At 45.2% G+C, this 18,696-nt stretch overlaps 1 protein-coding gene across 4 annotated transcripts in view; it reads left to right on the forward strand.

The window, feature by feature from the left end:
- dock3 (dedicator of cytokinesis 3) overlaps positions 1-18,696 on the forward strand; it is a 1,050,162-nt gene that overhangs the window by 950,969 nt on the left and 80,497 nt on the right. For all 4 annotated transcript variants that reach the window (XM_078209344.1, XM_078209345.1, XM_078209346.1 and 1 more), the window contains 3 exons: positions 3,580-3,666; positions 6,615-6,794; positions 17,021-17,104. In XM_078209344.1, the coding sequence (XP_078065470.1) occupies positions 3,580-3,666; positions 6,615-6,794; positions 17,021-17,104 (351 nt within the window). The remainder of the gene's footprint in view (positions 1-3,579; positions 3,667-6,614; positions 6,795-17,020; positions 17,105-18,696) is intronic.

Below are 18,696 nucleotides of genomic sequence, written 5' to 3' on the forward strand. Positions count from 1 at the left end.
GACACTGCAGATGGTTAAATTTGGCTTCAGTAAAAATCAGGAATTAAAAGATGACCATGAGACCATTGTCAATTGTTGTAAAAAAAAATCTAATGTCTAATTTTTAGAGAAGGAAATCTGCTATCCTTACCTGGTCTGGCCTACACGTGACTCCAGAATTGACTCTCAAATGCCCTCTGAAATGGAGGGCAGTTAGGAATGGGCAATAAATGCTGGTGCCAGCAATGCAATAACCACTGTCCTGAATAAGGATAACACTTTGAATCATTTCAGAATTTAAGAATAAAAGGTTAAAGATTTAATTGACTCTGATAACACCTCAAATATCAACAAAAGATCTGTGATGGGATGAATAAGTTATAGAAATAAAATAGTTTTATGGTGATTTAATGAATTTAAGCAATGAAACAGCTAATAGGAACAGAATTGAAGACTATTGGTATGAAAACGGTTTCAGAAGCATTTTCTCTGAGAAAGGGACATCCCAAATGAAAGCCTGATGATATACCATTAGTACTGACAGAAAGCCTTTGACAAAGTGCTACATGAGAGTAACCACTTTGCGGAACTTCTCTTTTTAATTGACTATTGTGACCCCAATTCCCTGTTGCCTAACATTTTCACTCTCCACCTTGCTCGCACCCTGATCTTTCTGCCATTTCAGTGTTCCAATGAACCATAGATTCCCTACAGTGCAGAAAGAGGCCATTCAGCCCATCAAGTCTGCAACAACTTTCTGAAAGAGCATCCCACCCAGGCCCTCTCCTCCACCCTATCCCGTGTATTTATCATGACCAATCCAACTAGCCTACACATCAATGGACTGTGGGAGGAACACAGTAAGAAGTCTCGCAACACCAGGTTAAAGTCCAACAGGTTTATTTGGTAACAAATACCATAAGCTTTCGGAGCACTGCTCCTTCGTCAGATGGAGTGGAAATCTGTTCTCAAACAGTGCAAACAGACAGAATCAAGTTGCAGAATACTGATTAGAATGCGAATCCTACAGCCAGCCAGGTCTTAAATGTACAGACAATGTGGGTGGAGGGAACATTAAACACAGGTTAAAGAGATGTGTATTGTCTCCAGACAGAACAGCCAGTGAAATTCTGCAAGTCCAGGAGGCAAGCTGTGGGGGTTACTAATAATGTGACATCAATCCAACATCCCGGTTTAGGCCGTCCTCATGTGTGCGGAACTTGGCTATCAGTTTCTGCTCAGCGACTCTGCGCTGTCGTGTGTCGTGAAGGCCGCCTTGGAGAACGCTTACCTGAAGATCCAAGGCTGAATGCCCGTGACTGCTGAAGTGCTCCCCCACAGGAAGAGAACAGTCTTGCCTGGTGATTGTTGAGCGGTGTTCATTCATCCGTTGTCGTAGCGTCTGCATGGTTTCCCCAATGTACCATGCCTCAGGACATCCTTTCCTGCAGCGTATCAGGTAGACAACGTTGGCCGAGTTGCAAGAGTAGGTACCGTGTACCTGGTAGATGGTGTTCTCACGTGAGATGATGGCATCCGTGTTGATGATCCGGCACGTCTTGCAGAGGTTGCTGTGGCAGGGTTGTGTGGTGTCGTGGTCACTGTTCTCCTGAAGGCTGGGTAGTTTGCTGCGGACAATGGTCTGTTTGAGGTTGCGTGGTTGTTTGAAGGCAAGAAGTGGGGGTGTGGGGATGGCCTTGGCGAGATGTTCGTCTTCATCAATGACATGTTGAAGGCTCCGGAGGAGATGCTGTAGCTTCTCCGCTCCGGGGAAGTACTGGACGACGAAGGGTACTCTGTCCACCGTGTCCCGTGTTTGTCTTCTGAGGAGGTCGGTGCGGTTTTTCGCTGTGGCGCATCGGAACTGTTGATCGATGAGTCGAGCGCCATATCCTGTTCTTATGAGGGCATCTTTCAGCGTCTGGAGGTGTCTGTTGCGATCCTCTTCATCCGAGCAGATCCTGTGTATTCGGAGGGCTTGTCCATAGGGGATGGCTTCTTTAACGTGTTTAGGGTGGAAGCTGGAGAAGTGGAGCATCATGAGGTTATCCGTGGGCTTGCGGTACAGTGAGGTGCTGAGGTGACCGTCCTTAATGGAGATGCGTGTGTCCAAGAATGCAACCGATTCCGGAGAGTAGTCCATGGTGAGTCTGATGGTGGGATGGAACTTGTTGATATCATCATATAGTTGTTTCAGTGATTGCTCACCATGACTCCAAAGGAAGAAAATATCATCGATGTACCTAGTGTATAGCATCGGTTGAAAGTCCTGTGCGGTGAAGAAGTCTTGTTCGAACCTGTGCATGAAGATGTTGGCATATTGAGGTGCGAATTTGGTCCCCATGGCTGTTCCATGTGTCTGGATGAAGAACTGGTTGTTGAAGGTGAAGACATTGTGGTCCAGGATGAATTGGTCCAGCATTCTAATCAGTATTCTGCAACTTGATTCTGTCTGTTTGCACTGTTTGAGAGCAGATTTCCACTCCATCTGACGAAGGAGCAGTGCTCCGAAAGCTTATGGTATTTGCTACCAAATAAGCCTGTTGGACTTTAACCTGGTGTTGTGAGACTTCTTACTGTGTTCACCCCAGTCCAACGCCGGCATCTCCACATCTGTGGGAGGAAGCCAGAGCACGTGAGCATGCAGACTTTGGGAGAACGTGCAACTCCACACAGACTGTCACCCAAGACTGGAATCAAACCCAGGTCACTGGTGCTGTGAAACTCGAGGAACCAGCACCTCATCTTTCAACTGGGCATTTTACAACCTCCTGGACTTAAATTGAGTTCAACAAGTTCAGATCAGATCATAACCTCTGCCTCCACTTTATTTAGTTTTCTTTTGCTGGTTTGGTTTATTCCTCTTGGTTCCCTCTTATTTCCTTGACTTTGCTTTCAAGTCTCAGTTATTCAGGAATCTGCCATTCACTCTTTTTCCACATGCATCTTTTCTCCATTACTTATCCCATTGCCATTCCCTTTGGCTTTACACCATGAAATATTTTGTCATTTAATCGCTTCCATTTTTCACCCTATCACAAACCTTTGTTCTTCTTCACACCTTGCCGATGCCCCTTTTCACTTGCTCAAAACCTGTTACATTTCAAACTGTTCCCAGTTCTGATGAAAGGTTATAGACCTGAAAAGTTAACTCTGTTTCTGTCTCCATAGATGCCCCCAGACCTGCTGAGTATTTCCAGCATTTTCTGTTTAAATTTTAGATTTCCAGCATCCACAGTATTTTGCTTTTGTATGAAATCCACTGGATCAGAATTCCACTGGACCCACAGCCGCCGCCATTCACTTCAGTGGAGAGTAAAGTCTGGCAGGCATGAAATTAGCATGATATTTGATCCTGTCAGCAGGTTAGGTTAAAATTGTTCCCGGAACTTGTAGAAAGCAGCAGCTTCAGCTATATCGACTGGAACATTAAGTGCTGGAAGTGTGTGAGTGAAGTTCTGGGACCTGTGTATGTGGAAGAGAAAACTGGGCCTGCTTAATGCTGGGGTGACAAGAGGTGTGGGACATGCTGAACCACAGAGTGTGAGGTGCTGGATTTGTGGCAGTAATGGTTTTGTGACATCCTTTGTCCTGCTATAGAGCCTCTGGATCGAACGCACCACTTTGACGCTTACACACAACTTACCTGGAATCTCCCGCTGGTTTGAAGTAGAGAAGAGAGAGGTGGTAAGATTCTGCTTTCTGTTTCTGTTTTCAAATAGATCTGTATTGTCATTCCAGGACGACAGTGAATTGTGACCAATCCCATTTCCAGAGCTGTTCCTTTAATGAGGCTATTGAATCAGAGAATCGACCTGCACTACAGTCTTTCAATATCACAAACCCCGGCCCTGGCAAGAAATGTTTTAATTAATTTGAAAGATCAAAGCCCATTGCACAATATTCTCATGATTTTGAGAAGAGTAAAAGGAAATGAGGTAATTGGAGAAGGAACCATGAGATGATACCAAACTGGGATTGTAAAAACAGAAGATTGCAGGGAATACTGAAGGAGATGAGGAATTTGGGTTTTGAAGTCATCCTGTGGCTGTGATGGCTCTTGGAAGGAACAATTTGCCTCCTGCCACTTCCCTACCTATTACCTGTAGCCCTGCACATTCTTCCTTATCTGAATTACTCCTGACTTAGAATAGGAAATTGGGTGAAATTTAATTCTCCCACAGAAGCAGGCTGTGGAGGGGTCTTGTATAATGGGGCAAGAAACTGCAGAGTGGAGACCCCATCACTTTCCCGACTCCCCTATTGTCTGTGGCTGGTAGAGTCAAGGTCAGCCTTCTCACCCAGAAGTCAATTGAACCCTCAAGTGGCCATCCTGAAGTGGCCATTTAAAAGCCACAGAAAGACCTCATCCCATTGATGCTGAGAAAACCGCCGGGTATGCCTCCGGCCTGGTGGGGAGTTCAATTTTAATGTGGCAGCCCATGCCCAACAGAGAGACCCAGTAAGGGCCACCCACTTTTGAAGACTCTCACTTGCCCTTGACATTAACCCCCTTCCCCCCCCACCTCGCTGGGGTCTCCCCAACTGGCTTTGGTGAGGCTGCCTCACATACCATCACTCCAGAGCTCCAGCGACAAGCCTGCAATCTGGGTCTCCTGCAGGGTTTCCAGTACTGGAGAATGCCTCTGATTGGCCAGCTGCTCTCGGAGGTAAATAATTCCCACTGACCATGACAAGGACCCTGTTGCAAAGCAGTTATGTGCCTGATTAGCATTAAACCAGGTCTTGGGAGAGCACACAGAATGGCCCTAGCAGGTTGTGGATGGGCCCACAACCATGAGCAATAAATTCCATCAATTTTCTAATCTCTCCATTCGACTGATCATCCTAGATTCAGTCCAACTCTAATTTCCTTTGCTGTTCTTCATTAATCTCCAAATGCACCATCCTACACACTTCTCTCTGACAATTGTTGAAATCGAAACTCATCACACAGTTTCCCATCAGTTGGGGTTAATCTAACCCCAACTGATGGGACCCAAATGGCCAGTGTTGAGTTCAACAATGAGGATGTTAGATTTGATTTATTATTGTCAAATGTATTAGTATACAGTGAAAAGTATTGTTTCTTGCAAGCTATTGAGACAAAGCATACCATATATAGAGAAGGAAAGGAGAGAGTGCAGAATGTAGTGTTACGGTCATAGTTAGGGTGTAGAGAAAGATCAACTTAATGTGAGGTAAGTGTATTCAAAAGTCTGATGGCAACAGGGAAGAAGCTGTTCTTGAATCGGTTGGTACGTGACCTGACTTTTGTATCATTTTCCCAACGGAAGAAGGTGGAAGAGAGCATGTCCGCGTTGCGTGGGGTCCTTAATTATGCTGACTGCTTTTCCAAGGTAGCAGGAAGTGTCGGCAGAGTCAATGGATGGGAGGCTGGTTTGAATGATGGATTGGGCTTCGTTCACGATCGTTTGTAGTTTCCTGCAGTCTTGGACAGAGCAGGAGCCGTACCAAGCTGTGATACAACCAGAAAGAATGCATTCTATGGTGCATCTGTAAAGGTTGGTAAGAGTTGTAGTGGACATGCCAAATTTCCTTAGTCTTCTGAGAAAGTAGGGTGTTGATGGGCTTTCTTAACGATAGTATCGGCATGGAAGGACCAGGACAGATTGTTGATGATCTGGACACCTAAAAACTTGAAGCTCTCGACCATTTCTACTTCATCCCCATTGATGTAGACAGGGGCATGTCCTCCACTATGCCTCCTGAAGTCGATGTAGAGAGAAGTGTATAAGATAGAGTCTTTGGAGTTTAGCAGGAACAAGAGAAGAAAATTTAAGAGGAACATTGAGCCATATCAGTCAAATGGAGAGATTGAACAAGTTTCAGCAGAGAACCTGACGAAGTGCCTGAGAACTGCACATTTGAACCTGCAATCAGATCCACAGTGGCTCAGTTGAAACATTGCCTGAAGTAGCACTGCTATTGGTGCCCAAAATCAAGGCAATGTTAGCTCATCAAAGTCAGGGTAATGGTGAGGCACTGCAGTTGGCCTAAGCATCCCTGAGGCAGGTTGGGAGATAGGAGAATTTCAGTCAGAGTTTTAATATTCTGTGCCCCTGCTTGAAATGCTCATGTTACAAACACCCATTGAGGTCCATGATCAGGTTCAGAAGACACCACAGAGAAATAGCTTGCCATAGTTGCCTTTCGAAACAGCAGCCAGCACTGATACTGTAATGCACCAACATCTGAGATGGAGGGATGCACAGTTTTCTGCTGCAGAGCTGTGGAAAGGTTCAGTGGAGGAACCAGATGGCCTCACTCAGGAAGAGGAGTTAGATTAGTCTTTGCCTGGTTGCTTCCCAGTAGCCATCTGTGACCCTAAGAAGGTTGCAGAACTTCAGTCTTTATTGACTTGGCTGATCTCAGCCAGGTTGGTGGGGTAGGGTGAGCCCAAGGACACTAAAACGGATCCTTTCCTCATGGCAGCTTGATCAAGTATTGCTACCTAGGCCCTAAGCTCTGGAATATCCCCCCTAAATTTCTCCCCCTCTCTCCTCCTTTATGGCACTCCTTGAAACTACTTATGAAGCATGATGAGATTTTTTACATGTTAAGATGCTATATTAATTAAGTTGCTGCAATGTTTTATTATTGATTTGTGGCAGTTGGAGGTGAGCCCCTTGAAAAATGCCATCTATGTTGTGGAGAATAAAAACCAGGAGCTGCGATCTCTCATCAGCCAGTACCAACACAAGCAGCTACACGCCAACATTAATCTTCTTAGCATGTGTCTAAATGGAGTGATAGATGCAGCTGTCAATGGAGGAATAGCCAGATACCAAGAGGTAAGGATCAGCTTGCGTAGGCTGAATTTGCAGTTGAATACAGTGAATCAAAACCAAAATAAAAACAGAAAATGCTGCATGTACTCAGCAGGTTAAATAATAACTATGTAGATGGAATAACTTTCTACCCCTAACAGTTACTGTATTGTTCAGACATGAAAATTACGAAAAACAATGAGACAACACTCAAAGCCCAAATCAAACATTAATATCTTTGGTACATTTGGTAGGAATACCCATTAACAATACAGTGCACCTCTTAACAATACACCTGTTAGTCACAAATAAATTACAAGGAGTTATACATCCAATCACCCAGGGAGTGGTGAACCTCCTATTGATTGCATGCTTCAGGAACTGATCAAACTCCAAGAAGATGCAGTGCTCACACTCCCGAATTCAGAGAAGGTGCTGCGCTTACAGTACCTATATTAGTACCAGATTTGTTCCACTGGAGCAAGCTGAGAGGGACTGATTGGAGGCAGCAGTGCTGGTGAGAGATTAATTGAATTGTTTATTTATTTAATTAGTCAGCTAGTGTGTGTTTGATTTTGGCCTTTACTTTTGCAGCAGTATTTTAAGTTTAAAGTGAAAACTGGAAGTGGGCTGCTAAGGAGTCTGGGAAGGGTTTTTTAAGCGCGTGAAGTATAAAAGGTAGGCTGCAGTATACAGCGGGCAGCGTCGGGAGCGGGCAGGGAGTGCGTGGGAAGCAGAGTGTGAGCTATAAGGCTTTGGCTCACAGGGCTTAGGCAGAAAGGGCGAGCAGAGATGAGTTTAAATTCATTTCTGCACTTTCTACCTGGTACTGGCAAGGTATCTAGAGGGGATGGGTGTGCAGGCAGTGCTATGTTCCTCTTGCACTATGTTTGAGGTGAGGGATGACGACAGTGTCCCTGCTGATTACACCTGTGGGAAGTGCACCCATCTGCAGCTCCTCCAAAACCGTGTTAGGGAACTGGAGCTGGAGTTGTATGAACTTAGGATCATTAGGGACGCAGAGGTGGCCATTGACAGAAGCTTTAGGGATACAGTTACTCCGAGGAATGAAAACAGATGGGTGACGGTGAGAGGGGCTGGGAGGAAGCAGTCCGTGCAGGGATCCCCGGTGGTCGTTCCCCTTCGCAACAAGTATTCCGCTTTGGATACGGTTGAGGGGGATGACATACCGGTGGTGAACCACAGTGAGAGGATCTCCAGCACTGTGTCCGTCTCTGTGGCTCGGGAGGGTAAGGGGCAGAGCGGGAGGGCAATAGTTATTGGGGACTCGTTAGTTAGAGGGATAGATAGGAGGTTCTGTGGCAGCAAAAGAGACTCACGGATGGTATGTTGCCTACCGGATGCCAAGGTCCGTGACGTCTCAGACCGTGTTTTCCGGATTCTGAACGGGGAGGGGAAACAGTCACAAGTCATGGTACACATTGGTACCAATGACATAGGTAAGAGAAGGGACGGGGATTTAAAGCAGGAATTTCTGGAGCTGGGCTGGAAGCTGAGAGCCAAGACAAACATGTGGTCATCTCTGGTATGTTGCCGGTGCCACGTGATAGCGAGTTGAGGAACAGGGAGAGAGTGCAGTTAAACATGTGGTTGCAGGGATGGTGTAGGAGGGAGGGTTTCAGATACGTGGATAATTGGAACACATTCTGGGGAAGGTGGGACCTGTACAAACAGGACTGGGTGCACCTGAACCAGAGGGGCACCAATATCCTAGGAGGGAAATTTGTTACGGCTCTTCAGGGGGGTTTAAACTAATTTGTCTGGGGAGTGGGAAAAGGAGTTGTAGTCCAGAAGTCAGTGAGGGTGGTGAGGTATTGGGGAAGGTATCAGGGTCAAGGGTGGGTACCGGTAGACAGGAAGGTGGGTTGAAGTGTGTCTACTTCAATGCAAGGAGCATCCGGAACAAGGTAGATGAACTTGGGGCGTGGATTGGTACTTGGGACTACGATGTTGTGGCCATTACGGAGACGTGGGTAGAACAAGGACAGGAATGGTTGTTGGACGTTCCGGGGTATAGATGTTTCACTAAGTGTAGGGAAGCTGGTAAAAGAGGTGGAGGAGTGGCATTGTTAATCAAAGATAGTTTAACGGCTGCGGAAAGGCACTTCGAGGGGGATCTGCACACTGAGGTAATATGGGCTGAGGTTAGAAATAGGAAAGGAGCGGTCACGTTGTTAGGAGTTTACTATAGACCCCCAAATAGTAATAGAGATGTGGAGGAAGAAATTGCTAAGCAGATTATGGATATGTGTGGGGGTCACAGGGTAGTTGTCATGGGGGACTTTAACTTTCCAAATATTGTTTGGAACCTTTGTAGGTCAAATAGTTCGGATGGGGCAGTTTTTGTGCAGTGTGTGCAGGAGGGTTTCCTGACACAATATCTGGATAGGCCGACAAGAGGTGAGGCCACATTGGATTTGGTACTGGGAAATGAACCGGGCCAAGTGTTAGATTTGGTTGTGGGAGAGCACTTTGGAGATAGTGACCACAATTCGGTGTCTTTTGTTATTGCAATGGAGAGGGATAGGGCCGTACGGCAGGGCAAGGTTTACAATTGGGGGAGAGGTAAAATTATGATGCGATTAGGCAAGAATTATGGGGCATAAGTTGGGAACAGAAACTGTCAGAGAAAGGAACTAATGAAAAGTGGAACTTTTTCAAGGAACAAATACTGGATGTCCTTGATAGGTATGTCCCTGTCAGGCAGGGAGGAAATGGCCGAGTGAGGGAACCATGGTTCACGAAAGAGGTGGAATGTCTTGTGTCGGTCTTCACGGTGGAGGACACAAATAGTTTGCCAAATATTAACGATAGAGGGTTGGCAGCAGGAGAAATACTTCATACAATTAATGTTACCAGAGAGGCAGTGCTGGGTAGACTAATGGGACTGAAGGTGGACAAGTCCCCGGGTCCGGATGGAATGCATCCCAGGGTATTGAAAGAAATGTCAGAGGTAATAGTGGATGCGTTAGTGATTATTTATCAAAACTCGTTGCATTCTGGGGTAGTGCCGGTTGATTGGAAAACGGCTAATGTTACGCCGCTGTTTAAAAAAGGAAGGAGACAAAAGGCGGGTAACTATAGGCCGGTCAGCTTAACGTCTGTAGTAGGGAAAATGCTGGAATCCATTATTAAAGAGGAGATAGCAGGGCATCTGGATAGAAATGGTTCGATCAATCAGACGCAGCATGGATTCATGAGGGGAAAGTCGTGCTTGACGAACATGTTGGATTTTTATGAAGATGTGACTAGGGCGGTTGATGGAGGAGAACCGGTGGATGCGGTGTTTTTGGATTTCCAAAAGGTGTTTGATAAGGTGCCCCATAAAAGGCTGCTGAAGACGATTAGGGCACACGGAGTTGGGGGTAGTGTGTTAAAGTGGATTGGGGACTGGCTATCCGACAGGAAGCAAAGAGTCGGAATAAATGGGTGTTTTTCCGGTTGGAGGAAGGTAACTAGTGGCGTGCCGCAGGGATCGGTACTCGGGCCGCAACTGTTTACCATTTATATAGATGATCTGGAGGAGGGGACGGAGTGTAGGGTAACGAAGTTTGCAGACGACACAAAGATAAGTGGAAAAGTGAATCGTGTGGAGGACGGAGAAGATCTGCAGAGAGATTTGGACAGGCTGAGTGAGTGGGCGAGGATATGGCAAATGGAGTATAACGTTGAGAAATGCGAGGTTATACACTTTGGAGGAAATAATAACAAATGGGATTACTATCTCAATGGAAACAAATTAAAACATGCTACCGTGCAAAGGGACCTGGGGGTCCTTGTGCATGAGACGCAAAAGCCCAGTCTGCAGGTACAACAGGTGATCAATAAGGCAAATGGGATGTTGGCCTATATTGCGAGGGGGATAGAATATAAAAGCAGGGATGTCTTGATGCACCTGTACAGGGCATTGGTGAGGCCGCAGCTGGAATACTGTGTGCAGTATTGGTCCCCTTATATGAGGAAGGATATATTGGCATTGGAGGGAGTGCAGAGAAGGTTCACCAGGTTGATACCGGAGATGAGGGGTTTGGATTATGAGGAGAGGCTGAGGAGATTGGGTTTGTACTCGTTGGAGTTTAGAAGGATGAGGGGGGATCTTATGGAGACTTATAAGATAATGCGGGGGCTGGATAGGGTGGAGGCGGAGAGATTCTTTCCACTTAGTAAGGAAGTTAAAACTAGAGGACACAGCCTCAAAATAAAGGGGGGTCGGTTTAAGACAGGGTTGAGGAGGAACTTCTTCTCCCAGAGGGTGGTGAATCTCTGGAATTCTCTGCCCACTGAGGTGGTGGAGGCTACCTCGCTGAATATGTTTAAAGCGCGGATGGATGGATTCCTGATCGGTAAGGGAATTAAGGGTTATGGGGATCAGGCGGGTAAGTGGTACTGATCCACGTCAGATCAGCCATGATCTTATTGAATGGCGGGGCAGGCTCGAGGGGCTAGATGGCCTACTCCTGCTCCTATTTCTTATGTTCTTATAAAAGGAAGAGGGAAGCTTATGTAGAGATGAGGAAACAAGGTTCAGATGGCTCGATTGAGGGTTACAAGTTAGCAAGGAATGAGCTGAAAAAGGGGCTTAGGAGAGCTAGTCCTTGGCGGGTCGGATCAAGGAAAACCCCAAGGCTTTTTACTCTTATGTGAGGAATAAAAGAATGACCAGGGTGAGGTTAGGGCCGGTCAAGGACAGTAGTGGGAACTTGTGTATGGAGTCAGTAAAGATAGGCGAGGTGATGAATGAATACTTTTCTTCAGTGTTCGCCAAGGAGAGGGGCCATGTTTTTGAGGAAGAGAAGGTGTTACAGGCTAATAGGCTGGAGGAAATAGATGTTCTGAGGGAGGATGTCCTGGCAGTTTTGAATAAACTGAAGGTCGATAAGTCCCCTGGGCCTGATGAAATGTATCCTAGGATTCTTTGGGAGGCAAGGGATGAGATTGCAGAGCCTTTGGCTTTGATCTTTGGGTCCTCGCTGTCCACAGGGATGGTGCCAGAGGACTGGAGAATGGCGAATGTTGTTCCTCTGTTTAAGAAAGGGAATAGAAATGACCCTGGTAATTATAGACCGGTTAGTCTTACTTCGGTGGTTGGTAAATTGATGGAAAAGGTCCTTAGAGATGGGATTTACGACCATTTAGAAAGATGTGGATTAATCCGGGATAGTCAGCACGGATTCGTGAAGGGCAAGTCGTGCCTCACAAATTTGATAGAATTTTTTGAGGAGGTAACTAAGTGTGTTGATGAAGGTAGGGCAGTTGATGTCATATACATGGATTTTAGTAAGGCGTTTGATAAGGTCCCCCATGGTCGGCTTATGATGAAAGTGAGGAGGTGTGGGATAGAGGGAAAGTTGGCCGATTGGATAGGTAACTGGCTGTCTGATCGAAGACAGAGGGTGGTGGTGGATGGAAAATTTTCGGATTGGAGGCAGGTTGCTAGCGGAGTGCCGCAGGTCCTCTGCTCTTTGTGATTTTTATTAATGACTTAGAGGAGGGGACTGAAGGGTGGATCAGTAAATTTGCTGATGACACCAAGATTGGTGGAGTAGTGGATGAGGTGGAGGGCTGTTGTAGGCTGCAAAGAGACATAGATAGGATGCAAAGCTGGGCAGAAAAATGGCAAATGGAGTTTAACCCTGATAAATGTGAGGTGATTCATTTTGGTAGGACTAATTTAAATGTGGATTACAGGGTCAAAGGTAGGGTTCTGAAGACTGTGGAGGAACAGAGAGATCTTGGGGTCCATATCCACAGATCTCTAAAGGCTGCCACTCAAGTGGATAGAGCTGTGAAGAAGGCCTATAGTGTGTTAGCTTTTATTAACAGGGGGTTAGAGTTTAAGAGCCGTGGGGTTATGCTGCAACTGTACAGGACCTTGGTGAGACCACATTTGGAATATTGTGTGCAGTTCTGGTCACCTCACTATAAGAAGGATGTGGAAGCGCTGGAAAGAGTGCAGAGGAGATTTACCAGGATGCTGCCTGGTTTGGAGGGTAGGTCTTATGAGGAAAGGTTGAGGGAGCTAGGGCTGTTCTCTCTGGAGCGGAGGAGGCTGAAGAGTGAACGTTCAAAGACTATTTCCTCGGGTGGATGGAGCTATTACAAGGGGGCATAACTATAGGGTTCGTGGTGGGAGATATAGGAAGGATATCAGAGGTAGGTTCTTTACGCAGAGAGTGGTTGGGGTGTGGAATGGACTGCCTGCAGTGATAGTGGAGTCAGACACTTTAGGAACATTTAAGCGGTTATTGGATAGGCACATGGAGCGCACCAGGATGATAGGGAGTGGGATAGCTTGATCTTGGTTTCAGATAAAGCTCGGCACAACATCGTGGGCCGAAGGGCCTGTTCTGTGCTGTTCTATGTTCTATGTTCTAACTCAAAAAGGAAAGTCTGATAAAGGGCGAAATATCAGAATGAAGAGCTATTGATTAAACTTGAGGTATTTCTAGGCAGGATGCCAGTGCTATTCTGCAAGCACATGGGGTGATGGATGAATTCAATTTTCTGGGAGTTAGGTAATGTGCAGCAGAGTTTTAGATGAGCTGAAGGTCATTGAGGGTGAAAGAATAGAAGCTGATAAGGACATTGCCATAGTCAAGTCTGGCAAATAACACCTAAATAGAATGTAAGAACACAGAATAGACTCTCAGTTTTTAAGGGGAGCAACCCCAGTTTCTCTAGTCTCACCGCGTAACTGAAGTTTTTGTATGTTGTACTATTCCAGTAAATTGCTCTACATGCCCTCAAGGCCTTGGCATCCTTACCCAGAATTAGCCACAGTACCCCAGATGCAGCCTATGTTTACTAAGAATTAGCATAACCTCCTTACATTTGTAAATTGTCTCACTATTTGAAAGGCCAAGGACCCTGTAAGTCTTTCAATAGCCTTTTCTACTGTCATGCCACCTTCCATGACTTATATAAACCAGCAGGTATCCTCTTCCTGCATCCCATATAAAATGTTACCATTTAGTTTATAATGTCTTTCCTTATGGCTCCTACTTCTCCCTGCTTCTACCTGACTGACCTTCCTCTTCATGGTTTCTTGACCTTCCACCTCCTCTGAGTCCCTGACCTTTCTCATATCTGAATTCCTACTTTCCCCTCACCCTAGATCCCTGATCTTCCCCACCTGGATCCCCGATTTTCCCCTTTCCCAGAGTTCCTGACATTCCCCCCGCCCCCAGTTTGTGACCCTCGCTCCCACCATGAATCCCTGACCTTGCCCCCCAACCCAATGCAAGTTCCTTACCTTCCCCCTCGCCCAGAACTCCCCCTCACCGCCCCCCTCCACCCCAAGGCCCTGACCCTCCTTCCCTAATTTCTTAATCCGCTCCTCTCCCTGAGTTCCAAGTCTTCTCCCGTCTTTCCCCCCATTACCTCTGAGTTCCTGACTTTCCCTCAACTGCCCCCTCTTTAGAGTTCCAGGCCTTCATATCCCGCCGTTACCCCCCTCCCTGAGTTCCAGGCCTTCTCTACCTACACCCTACAACCCCAGGGTCCAGGCCTTCAGCACACCACCACCTTCCTCCCACAGTTGCAATCCAGTGTCTTGGCATTTGCGCTGCTGCAAAAGTGGTGAGATTGCTCGTCTCCAGTGAGGAGTAGCAGGTTGGTCTTTGAACTTAGCCCCTGTATAGGTGCACATGTGCAAAAGGACGACTGAACAGTTGATACATCATTAAAAATAAGCGTTCCGAACTTCTTCCCGTTCTGACGAAAGGCCACACAACTGAAACCTTAACACTGCTTCTCTCTCTCTCCACAGATGCTGCCTGTCCCGCTGAGTGTTTCCACGTTTTCCTTTGCTTATTTCCAGCATCCAAAATACTTTGCTTTTGTATTAGTGAACAGTACCATCTCGTCCTGGGTCATCATGGTAACAGATTTCTCAGTACCTCGGTCTCTTGTTCAGATTTTTCAAGACCATTGCAACAATGACTGGGTCTCCAAACCAAGCTGACTGATTTTACACATGCACTATTCTCGTCACACTCTTCTCAATCTATTCCTTGTTGATGTGAATTGTGACCATGCTGGGATGATTATTATGGTGATCACATTACAATATTAATGTATGAACACTTAGCATATGTTCATATCAAATTCACCTATCCACTATTTCAATGAGGAGTTAATCAAATTAATGCCTCTCTTTAAAATATCAGACATAGAAATTTCACTCAGGCAGTAGTATCCTGCAGTGTAATTTCTGGCTTGTTGTCTTTTGAGTTTCAAGAGAGCATATTAGGTGAATCACGCAGAATCTATAAAGTAGGGTTTATAGATCCCATTCTGTTAGTTTGAGATTTAGGGAAAGGATATCAGGTTGTCTAAACAATACTGTGATCTAGCACACTGCCCTTTCACCCCGGGTAATTGGATTTGAATCCAGTTCAGGCCAATGAGATAAAAGTTCCTTCTCTCTGCTGATTGCAACGGTCACTGCCTCTTGAACTGAGTTCCTAACGGACATGAGTGCATGGCACAAAACTACTGAAAATAAAGCACACTTGGCAACCTCACTCAAGTGGGACACAGGGATGTGGTGACGGAAAAAAAATAGAGTGCATGCTTCCAGCTGGCCTTGGTGTTGGACCAAGCAGATGGAACTTTGTATTGAACCTGAGGGAATTTGGTGCTGTGTCCATGTAAAATTTAAAAATCAGAAAATATTAATTCTCAACAGGGATCAGTGTAATTTTATATCAGAAAACTATACTGCCATGTGTTTCCTCACTGTAACCATTGATGTTAGGCCTCCTGTCATTGCACGTTGCTGGCCCTGATTCTGACAAGAATGATCCTGTCTTTTCAATTTCCTTCGAACTATAGAGGATGGACCAAACACATTTTTGTGGTAATCCTATCCTATTAATGAATAGAGAAGTCTCCTTAACGTTAAAGGGATTGTTTTTATCAATAAGCATTGAACAAACGTCTAATTTTCAAAGCAAGTACAATAATGTAATGTCCATCAGAATGATTCAATATTGAATTGCACAAACCTATGCTGAAATCAAGGCATTTTTTACAATTTAATGAGTATATTAAAGAGTAACAGTTACCCAGTGAATACCCAAAGAGATCGAAAAGCAAATGCTGCAAATCTAAAATAAAAGCAGAAAATACTGGATAAACTCAGCAGGTTTGGCAGCATCTGTGTAGGGAGAGAAACAGAGTTAACGTTTCAAGTCTGTGACCTTTCAACAGAACTGGGAAAAGTTAGAGATGTACAAGGGCTGGGTGGCTGGCTGACTTTATATTTGCATTGTTCTAAAATTTTTTCAACACTTTCTGATTTATTACCCAGAGAGGATAATAGATAGTCCATACACAGTCTCTTCATTGGTCGAACACAGTGGTACCCATGAGAGATAAAGGGGGTTCATGGGCAGCTGGGAGCTCAATACTACCATCTCACAGGTGACACATGCTGCACAAATCCAGTGACCAAAAATGCGCGCGCGCACACACACATACCACCCCATCCCACCCTACAACTATGTAAACTGAACTACCAGTGAAGAATGAAACTGACCAAACAACAAACGTGAAGAATGGTGAAATTCCACCATGAAAATATCTACTCCAGATTGTTTTCTTAGAAGGCGGGCAACTTTAATGCAATAAAAATGTATGTGACTGGAACATATCCTGTTGCCTTTGTGAAGGTTAGAAATACTGGCATGGAACATGCACTCGGTTGCGCTGTTTCCCTTTGCCCAATTTGCTCAGAATTAGCCACATCAGAGCAAAAGATTGCAGACACATAAATTACATCCAGTGCAAGTTGACTTTCTACAGTCTTCTGTACTGTCTTAAAAAATGCACTGGCTTAAAAAGTTTTAAATCAGCATACTCGCAGGTGGTGGATTGACATCCGGATTAAAATGCTTATTTTTTTGTGATAAAACCACTTCTAGCTGTATTAAGCAAACTGCATCGAGTTACCAATCTTAAATACTTCAAGACATTTTTTAAAGTAGAATTTATTTTTAAATGACATTCTAAACTATTGCCCTATTACACTGGCTATGGTAGAACTTTTGTTCAGCAATATGCAAATGAGTTTGAGCAGAAACTAGGAAGGTAGAACACTTCTCAAAACCAGTGAATTTTGCATCTGTATCCCTCTTTTTATCCACAGCAGAAACTCTATCTCACTTTGTTTTTGTCACGAGTTGTCAAATCTCTGGTCAAATACACACTGTCTTTTCCTTTTACAGGCGTTCTTCCAAAAGGAATACATAGTGAGTCATCCAGAGGACAGTGAGAAGATTAACCAGCTGAAGGAGTTGATGCAGGAACAGGTACTGCGATCCTTTCTGTTCTCTATTCATCTCTGGACCCAATTCTGATAGACCACAGCAAAAATGATTTGTGGCTCTATGCCTGGAAGGGGAACCTGCAGAAAACATATTTGGGGATATTTTGATTAGTGGCTGTCCGATAGTCAAAAATTGCAAATATTATCCCATATTTGAAGAAAAATGCTTTCTAAAGAATCTGGAGTCAAACAGAAGAGATACTAAGAGAGAAAGGGAAAAGTGTTCATTAGCTAGAGTTGTATAAGTTCTCAACTCTTATCAGGGAGCAACCTAGAAGTATCAGGATCTGCCTAAATCTACTTTCATTAGATGGGGTTTAGTCTCTGGACGGCAGGAGATTAAGAACAGTACAGCACAGGAAACCGGCCCTTCGGCCCTCCATTAAGTGGCGATTAGTTCCATTATGGAAAAAACCTGGCAGTATTCGATCACCTTTCATTGGATGAACATTGTAATAGCAATGATGATAAAGGGACGAGCCAAAGCGGGTAATGATAAGACTCTTCTACTTTGTCAGGTGCAGGAGGAACTGTGAAAATGAGCCCTCTCCCCTCCACCTGCTCTAAAGAATGTCAAGATTAGTGACCCAAACCCTGCCGTCATGCCATTGAGAGTAGGAGGAGCAGTGGTAATCCAGATTACTGCATTTTTTAAATGAATATTTGAAAAGTGCCACATTGCCAAAACTTAAGTAATCAGTAACTGCTAGTCATAAATCACTTTCCTCAGTATTTACTGTTGAGAAAAGCATGGATGTTAGGGAACTTGGGGAATTAAATATTGATGTCTTGAGGAGTGTACATATTACAGAGAAGGAGGTGCTGGAAGTCTTAAAGCACATCTGCGGGATCTGATGAGGTATATCCCAGGACGTTGTGGGAGGCTAGGGAGGAAATTAGAACACAGAACATAGAAAAAAAATACAGCACAAACAGGCCCTTCAGCCCACAAGTTGCGCCGGTCACGTCCCTACCTACCTAGGCTTATATATAGGCTTACCTATAACCCTCAATCCTATTAAGTCCCATGTACTCATCCAGAAGTCTCTTAAAATACCCTATCGAGTTTGCCTCCACCACCACTGATGGCAGCCGATTCCACTCACCCACCACCCTCTGAGTGAAATACTTACCCCTGACATCTCCTCTGTACCTACTCCCCAGCACCTTAAACCTGTGTCCTCTTGTAGCAGCCATTTCAGCCCTGAGAAAAAGCCTCCGAGAATCCACCCGATCTACACCTCTCAACATCTTGTACACCTCTATCAGGTCACCTCTCATCCTTCGTCTCTCCAAGGAGAAAAGACCGAGCTCCATCGGCCTATCCTCCTAAGGCATGCCAGCCAATCCAGGCAACATCCTTGTAAATCTTCTCTGCACCCTTTCAATCATTTCCACATCCCTCCTGTAATGAGACGACCAGAACTGAGCACAGTACTCCAAGTAGGGTCTGACAAGGGTCTTATAAAGCTGCATCATTATCTCCCGACTCCTAAACTCAGTCCCTCGATTGATGAAGGCCAGCACACCATACGCCTTCTTAACCACCTCCTCTACCTGCGAGGCCGATTTAAG

Source organism: Mustelus asterias, chromosome 3 (assembly GCF_964213995.1).
Source record: "Mustelus asterias chromosome 3, sMusAst1.hap1.1, whole genome shotgun sequence".
Lineage (NCBI taxonomy): Eukaryota > Metazoa > Chordata > Chondrichthyes > Carcharhiniformes > Triakidae > Mustelus > Mustelus asterias.